The 8,574-nt window shown below is 35.0% G+C and overlaps 1 protein-coding gene across 2 annotated transcripts; it reads left to right on the top strand.

Moving 5' to 3' along the window:
• The first annotated feature begins 719 nt into the window (after positions 1 to 719).
• LOC121793651 (beta-carotene isomerase D27, chloroplastic-like) lies at positions 720 to 4,688 on the top strand. Of its 2 annotated transcripts, none has more exons than XM_042191691.1 (7): positions 720 to 1,027; positions 1,093 to 1,232; positions 2,586 to 2,678; positions 2,832 to 2,893; positions 2,985 to 3,091; positions 4,365 to 4,457; positions 4,544 to 4,688. In XM_042191691.1, the coding sequence occupies exons 1-7, from the start codon at positions 727 to 729 to the stop codon at positions 4,579 to 4,581; spliced, it is 834 nt and encodes a 277-aa protein (XP_042047625.1). In that variant the 5' UTR covers positions 720 to 726; the 3' UTR covers positions 4,582 to 4,688. The 2 variants fall into 2 exon arrangements, with proteins under 2 accessions (XP_042047625.1, XP_042047624.1); XM_042191690.1 differs by having other exon boundaries at positions 2,583 to 2,678.
• Positions 4,689 to 8,574: the final 3,886 nt, after the last annotated feature.

Genomic DNA, 8,574 nt, shown 5'->3' with positions numbered 1-8,574 from the left:
TAACGTAGATTTTTCGTCAAATAATGCAAATTATCACAACCATCCAATTCAAGGATCCAAGGGCTATGATCTGTTTGAAGCTTAACATTAAAAAGTTGTGAAGCTTAACACTAAAAAGTTATGAAGGACCCTAATACAACCCTCTCTATATATATATGATAACTAATATGATCTTTATCTTTTTTATATAAAAATAGTAACTTTTATCTAAGATATTTACTAAAAAATTTAACTATATTTTATCATTCACTATATTTCATATTCTATATTTTATAATTTCACATATATAACTAAATATAGTTAAGATTAAATATTTTTTTGATGTATTTTTAATTATATTTGATTTTTTATATTTATATTAGTAAAACAGTTTGACCAGTAATTAAATCGGTCTGACCGGTTGAACCATGAATCAATAGCTTTGTCGGTTCACTCATTGATCCGGTTTTTAAAACATTGCATAGGATAATCTAAAACTGGTTTCATTAGGGTGGCTTATTTAGTCTGGAAGTAAAATTGCATAGATGATAAACCCATGAACAGTGAAAACTACTAAATTAATATGGCAAGTGGATTTTACTAGAAGACGAAAAGAGCATCTTTGGAGAGACACAGAAGTTGGAAGTCGAATTTATTAAAATAAGAAAAGAAAACAATTTAATCACATTATTTTATTTATAAAATGCAAACAATAAATTCGTTGAGAATGACGATGACAATCAACCAATGTATCACTGCACGCTTAATTATATCTATCACCTCTTTTCTACTTACTACTCTTCTTCTTCTTGTGTATCATCACCATTTATCTCTCTCTCTCTCATGGAAGCAACGCCGTTGGTGGTGGCGCAGCCGTATAAGATTATTAATTTGCAATTGAAGCGGCGGATTATCGCCATGCACAGGCCTCGATCAGTAGCCAAACACCCTCGCAATTTGGATGCATCAACCAAAACCTCCTACAACGATAACTGCTTCGATCGTCTCGCCATTAATTATCTCTCACAAAGCTTACAATCCGCAACAGGTTTTTATTTTTTCAAAATTGAAAAATGAAATCGGTAAATATGTAATTAAATATGTAATGCGAAGGGATGAGAAGCGGCAAGGAAGGTTACGAAGGACTGGTGGAAGCAGCAACAATGGCGTCGCGAAGATTCAATCCAATCCAACAGAAAGGAGTTGTTATTGATACGCTTAAAGCGGCACTCCCTGCTCCGCTTCTTCTTTTGGTATATAAACTCTCCAATTTTAACTATAATATTCAGCTTTGCATAATCTTCTCATCACCATTGCATCACCTCTTATACTACTATTATATTTTTTAAATTGCTTAAAGAAATAAATTGTGGATTTGTGTTGAAATTCAAATCTCAATTATTGCAATTTTTCCACGGTATAAAATATTTGATGGATTTGACGTCTTATGTTAAACAAGAATTTTTCCACTCTATTTTCTTTATTTATTTAATTACCACTTTAATTTGTGTGCATGCATATCGATATATATTTGATCAGTATATCCTATTTTAATAGTATTAGTATAATTTATTTTCTATTTCACTGTTAGGTTAAGGATTATGTCTGTAACTTTTACAATCGTTAAGAAGAAGATGAATCTCAATCAACTCAGTTATACCTTTCATAGCTAAGTAGTAGTATTTCGTTTCATGACCATTTACATTTTTAATTACTCCATCAGTCCTATAGAAATATGTCATGTTTCCTTTTTCATCTGTCCCAAAAAAAATAGTCCATATTCATTTATGTTAATTTTCTTCTTCTTCTATTTTACTTTATCGTTCATGGGTCCCACTATCCACAACGCAATTTCAACTTTTTTTTCTCATTCTATCTTATTTTACTAATTACGCATTAAAACTCGTGTCAATTCTAAATGACTTATTTTTATGGGATGTAAGGAATATTAAATTTGGTCAAATTTGTCAATTCCTCAACTTTTAAAAATGATCAATTATATAATAACTTTGATATTTTTCTTAATTGTCTAAATTTTCGAGATGCTACATGTCTGGATTTCTTGACGTAATACAAAAATTAAAGATGTGACTCTGACTAAGTGTAGTAAGTGACTCATTTAAGTGGCCGGACTTTTTGTCCACATAGTAATTTTTATTTGTTGCATCATATATAATTTTTCCAAATATGAGATTATGAAAACATGAGAAAATTGTCAAAGTTTATATTTTTAAAATTGCACGATTGACTAGAATTTCACTAAATTTGATAATTTTTTTAGGGAATTTACCCTTCATTTTCAATACCCATTAATTAGCGTTGTACATAAGAAATAGTTAATTGAATAACAGTAATAAAGTATTTACAGGAAATAGATTGTAACTCAATGTACTTTTTGATGTAGTACATCTTTTGATTATAATGTGTAAATGTCCCTCGGAGATAACGAAAAACAATCAGGCCGTTCTCTAAAAATAATTTTGAATAGTAGACGCATCTTTTTCAAGAATATAAAATTTCATTCCAATTCACGAGATTATAATATTGAGTCAACTTCAAACTCCATTTTCATGTATTCAAAAAATTAAAGATCTACTTGTTAGCAGATAAAGAAAACGGTGCCACCGTCCAAATTTTCAAGACAGCTCTTTGCCGTCTTCACAACTATTTTTTTCGCATGGTTAATTGGTCCTTGCCAGGTATATTTTCAATTTGAGTTTTCTGTTAATTTATATGTTATCCCATTAAGAAATAAAATAAAAGAATTTTTTGTTCATTGCATGTATTTGTATTTACTGTCATGCATCTTACATAATTCGTTTTAGATATTTTATGGGTGAATTTGTTTATAGGTGAAAGAATCAGAGGTTGAAGGGAGAAAAGAGAAGAATGTTGTGTACGTGCCAAAATGCAGGTAATTTGGCACACAAATATTGATATACAATAATTTTATGTCTTGATTATTACAAGAACTTGAATCTAATATTATTAATATAAAAATGGAGGTTTTTGGAGGAGACAAATTGTGTAGGAATGTGCACTAATCTTTGCAAGATGCCTTCTCAATCGTTCATTAAGGACTCCCTTGGAATGCCCATCACTATGGTCCCCAGTAAGCAATTCTCACTCTACCCACTTTTAATTACCATTTTATTTCATTTGAAACAGAAAAAATGACTAACCTAACAATATACTAGTATCTAGATTTTAAATTTGAGAAATATACTAGTATCTAGATTTTAAATTTGAGCCAGTTTGATGGAGAGTTGTCTAACTCAATTAAAAAAATGCAAGCAATCAAAGTTTTACCTTGAAAGGTTTGAGAGGGAGTGTTGACAAATGAAACAAAAATAATCAGAATATAATCTTGAGAGATAGGTTTGAAAATGAAACAAAAATAGTATTAACAATTTCCACATTGGTATATAGAGATAGATAAATGAACCGTTATAAAAGTCTTGAAACAGTCCCACATATAGGATGGGACTTTATAGATTTCTATAATAGTATTAATGGAGATACGATATTTGATAATGATTACATAATTGTCGAAAATATTGAGAAACAGTAGTTGCACTACAACTTGGTAACTTGGAATATTTAAGATGATGAAACTAAATGGAGGACCCCATTTTACATGCATATATACTGATGACACGCACAAATGACACTCATTAATATGTGTGTGTACACTCTTTGAATGCTCCTCTTGGTAATGAAATTAGTAGAAACATGTGACTTGCATATACATTAAATAAATACTAGTAGTACATTTTCCAGATTATAGTAGCTTAAATGGGAAGTGAGTGAGTGTTTATGGTCAAAACCGATAGTATATTGTATGGCTGAAAACTATGCATACATCAATACGTCATACATAAATTCATTAGAGTCCAGAGATTTAAGTAAATTATGATATAAAATTTTAAGTTAATGCTGTTAAATCAGTTATGCAAAAGAGAAAATAAAGTAAACAAGTGATAAATACTCTCTCCGTTTCATTGTAGTGTAGTCATTGTCATTTTTGTACTTTTGATAGTAGTGGAATCATTTCTTTTTTAGTAAAAGTTAACACATTTCTTCTTACTTACTTTACTCTCTTTCCATCTTTCTACCTTTTTCATCTCATGCCTTATTCTTCCTTTACTTAAATCACTTAACACATTTTCTTAAATCGCGTACCGAAAAGATTTGCTTTCACTACCGCAGAACAGATGGAGTAATAAATAAGAAAGAAAACAAAAAAAAAAAAGAAAATTATTTAACTATATTGAGACAACTAAAAAGAAATACGACTATAGTAGATGGAGTAAATAAACATGAATTATTGCCACAAAATATAAACTTGAATAAATGTGAAATGCTAAATTTATTTGAAATGTCAGACTTTGAAGATATGAGTTGTGAAATGAAATTTGGTGTGGAGCCTCCTCCACAATCCTTGGATCCAGCGTTCACTCAGCCATGCTACAAGCAATGTAATGACACTCTTTATATAATCTTTTAGCTAAATTTTTCATTTTGGTTGATTAAATAAGTAATCCTAATATACACATTTGTGCAGGCAAGGCCATTAAAAGAAACCACAACTGCGGAAGCTAATGGGGAACGTGGTTTCCAACTTAAAACAATGTTTATAACTCTTTTCTCTCGCCTTTTGGTCCTTCTAACTCTGTAAAAAAAAATTTCTTTGGCATATCGATATTGGAAATTACTCTTCTACCTTTGTTTCTGATCATGTTTATTCGAACCACTTTCCATTTTCTTCTTTTCACCTCCTTTGTTTAATACTATCTCCGTCTAGTGTGGTAAGTAAAGAAAAAAAAATAATTGAATATTTTAATAAGGAAAGAGTGGGAGAAACTAAAAAAGAAAGAGAAAAGTTATGCCGCCACATTAGGCATGCACAACGGTTCCGAACCGGCGGTTCACGGTTCATCATATGCATGAACCGGAATCGGCCAGCCAAGGGTCCCGGCGGTTCCGGTTCCGGTTCAAAAAACCGCCGGTTCAAAACCGCTGGTTTTTGGCCTGAACCGCCGGTTTCGGGTTGGTTCGACGGTTCAACCGAAATTTTAAAAAAATATATTTTTTATTTATAAAAATTGATTTTTATATTTAAAAATAATTTTTACAAATAAATGAATATAAGAAATTCATAATAGCCCATATATATTTGATGGCTTGCGAATTTATGAAACCATTCTTGGTTGTTTCTCTTTTATAGAGACATCCTTGAATGTTTTATGTTTCACTTTCGATGTGGGACAAAATCATTCTTGGATATTTCTCTTTTATAGAGACATCCTTGAATGTTTTATGTTTCACTTTCGATGTGAGACAAAATCATTCTTGGTTGTTTATCTTTTATAGAGACATGAATACCGCACCATGCTAGAGGTCACGAGTTCGACCCCTGAGAGGCGCAACTTGAGGATTAATTTCCCCTGGGGAGTTCTTGAGTCCTGGCTTGGATCCAGGCACTGGGGGAGATAGGTTAACTTGGTACCCTTGATTGGGTTGATACAGTTAACTGGTCTGGACCCATGCTTGGGACCCAGGCGCTGGGGGAGATATGTTAACTTGGTACCCTTGATTGGGTTGATACAGTTAACTGGTCTGGACCCGTGCTTGGGGAAAGGTTGGCTGACTCGTTCCTTCCCATCTCGACAACGAAGCGCAGCTCGGTGGTAAGACGCTTCACCTCCGACCGTTAGGCCGGGGGTCCGAGTCACTTCGGGGGTAGATGGAGAACCATCGTCGATCCTCCTTTTAAAAAATGAAAAAAAGGATGTCTCTATAAAAGAGAAACAACCAAGAATGGTTTCATAAATTCGCAAGCCTATCAAATATATATTTGGGCTATTATGAATTTCTTGTATTCATTTATTTGTAAAATTTGTTTTTAAATATAAAAAATAATTTTTAATAATAATTTTTTTTAAAAATTTGGTTGAACCGCCGGTTCAAACCGGCCAACCGCTGGTTCACGGTTCAAGAAATCACCGACCCTGAACCGTGAAACCGCCTGCCGGTTCAAACCGCCGATTCCGGTTCATGAACCGACGGGCCCGAACCGGCGGTTAACCGACAGGCCGGTTCGGTTTGTGCATGTCCACGCCATATTATGGACAACCATATACTGGTTATGTAGAAAAAAACCGGTTAATTTATAATATCCTGTTCATTAGGAACTAAATTTACTTTTGTATTCTTTAAATAAATTTGCCGACTTTTATTTTCCTTCCTCACGAGTGGCGACTGTTTTTTTGTTTTTCCCTCTCTCCCATTTATTTTTCCTTGATTCACGGTAAAGAAAATAATTGCAACTTTCATATTTATTTCCTACTATATATTAGATTCAGTTTATAAAAAATATTCTGTTATTCGTATGTTGAAAGATAATTGTGTAAAATTGTACATACATAGTACTCTAATTACTTGAGTTCGGCCAGTTTTTTTTTTCAACTGTTTTTATTAATTCTATTATTTATTTATTAAATTGCTTTTAACATATTTAAAAATTCTAACATATTAATATTTTAATGGAGTTTGACCGGCTTTTTCTCAACTGATTTTATCAATTTCTTTTATCAAAATATTGAACTTCATAATAAAGTGGAGTGTCGTGTCGACATGATATTCATATTATCAATTTAGATTGAATTATATAAATAGTTATTTTGTTTGATTTCATTTCATTTCTAGTTTTTAGTTTTTTTATGTTACAAGCCAAAAAAAACATTTTCATCCATTAATTCAATGGCAATTTGTTGTTATTCATTGTTTACATGTTCAATAAATAGTGAACATACAACTATTCAAAGTTAAAAAAAATAATTTGAAACGAAATTTGTAGCTATTTTCTCTGTTTTTGGCTTTCAATTTATTGGCTTCTAGTTGTTTGTCAAAATACATACACGTAATTTGATCAACATTTAATTTGAGCTGTAAAAGTGCAAAATTAAAATAAAAACAAATACTGTAAATTTTATGTTGTATTCATATAGATGTCAAGGGGATAGAGAGATTGGCCAACTGCATAGCCGTTGCCGTTAAATAAAAACAAATACTGTAAATTTTATGATGCATAGAGAGATTGGCCAACTGCATAGCCGTCACCCACGTCGCCTACACGCTGCCATATTGATCAAGGGGATAGAGAGATGGTCTATAGATGTCGGAAAAATGCCCCCGTTATCACTCACCTCTCCTATGCAGATGACATCATCATTTTCTCGAGGGCTCATAGAGAGGCGGTGGAGAAGTTGGTTGGATGCCTGGATCACTACATAGCTGTTTCTGGTCAGCTGGTGAACAATGGAAAGACACACTTCTTTTTGGCGAATGAGCACATGGAGTTCGCTGACGTTGTGGAGGAGGTTGGAGGATTTCAGAGAGGGGCGATGCCTTTTACATACCTTGGGGTGCCGATTTTCCGAGGAGCGAGGAGGGCAGACCATCTGCTGCCCCTTAGGCAGAGGCTGATGGACAGGATCCACAGCTGGTCCCACCGACATCTTGCTTTTGGGGGTCGTCTGGCTCTGATTAAGAGCACCCTGGCCGCCATCCCGCTACATATTTTACAGGTTATGAGCCCCCTGCTTGGGTTTCTAGACGAGTTGGAGCAGATTTTGGCTAGATACTTTTGGGGCACAGTTGGAGAGAAGAGGAAGCTGCATTGGATTTCTTGGAGACAAATTTGCTTGCCTTTTGATGAGGGTGGCTTGGGTATTCGCCGCTTCAGGGAGGTGGCAGTGGCTTTTGGATTCAAGCTGTGGTGGAGACTACTAGCTCAGGACTCTCTCTGGGCCCAGTTCATGACCCAGAAATACAGTATCCTTCCTTGTCATTTGCATACATCCCCTTGTTGGTCACATGATAGTCCTACTTGGCGTCGTTTCCGTCGTATTTGGTCATACATGCATGAGTATATTCGTTGGTCCTTGGGTGAGGGGAAGATCAGCTTCTGGGATGATGTCTGGCTTGGGACTAGCTCCATCCGGAATCTGTGCGTCCCGGGAAATGATCCTCCCCAATCTCAGGTCGTTGTATCATATTGGCATGAGTATGCATGGGATGAGGATATGCTGCATAGTTTATCTTTCAGGTTTGGAGTACCTCTCAATGTGATAGACCAGATCAGAGCCACGCCGATCGAGTTGGGGGCGAAGGATGTGAGGCGGTGGAGTCTGACTAGCCATGGCGAGTTCTCTGTGACCTCAGCCTGGGAGAGCATCCGGACTAGACTGCCGAAGAGGGAGATTTTTGGTCTTATTTGGAACCAGGGGTTGACTCATACCATGTCGGTGTTCATTTGGAGGTTACTATTTGGTAGGCTGCCGGTAGATGAAAAGTTGCAGAGGAGGGGAATTGAGTTAGCGTCTAGGTGTCAGTGTTGTAGGTCTCCTTGGGTCGAGTCTCTCAGCCATGTCTTTCTTTTGAGTCAGTCGGCGATTTCTGCATGGGAATACTTCGATGCATGGTTTCCTTCCTCGCACACACCGATTCACACGAGCACCGATATTGCACTTAGACTAGGTCACTGGCGGAGGTCCTCTTTCCAGAGGGCTCCCGCCATGCATATTAGTTTTC

Source organism: Salvia splendens, chromosome 3 (assembly GCF_004379255.2).
Source record: "Salvia splendens isolate huo1 chromosome 3, SspV2, whole genome shotgun sequence".
Taxonomy (NCBI): domain Eukaryota; kingdom Viridiplantae; phylum Streptophyta; class Magnoliopsida; order Lamiales; family Lamiaceae; genus Salvia; species Salvia splendens.
This window is presented reverse-complemented; position numbering and strand designations above follow the sequence as displayed.

Excerpts from the sequence above, each read along its gene's own strand:
- LOC121793651 (XM_042191690.1), top strand. The coding sequence starts at position 727 with ATGTATCACTGCACGCTTAATTATATCTATCACCTCTTTTCTACTTAC. Across the intron at positions 1,028-1,092 it reads AAGCTTACAATCCGCAACAG|GGATGAGAAGCGGCAAGGAA; the intron begins GTTTTTATTTTT and ends TGTAATGCGAAG. Across the intron at positions 2,679-2,831 it reads GGTTAATTGGTCCTTGCCAG|GTGAAAGAATCAGAGGTTGA; the intron begins GTATATTTTCAA and ends ATTTGTTTATAG.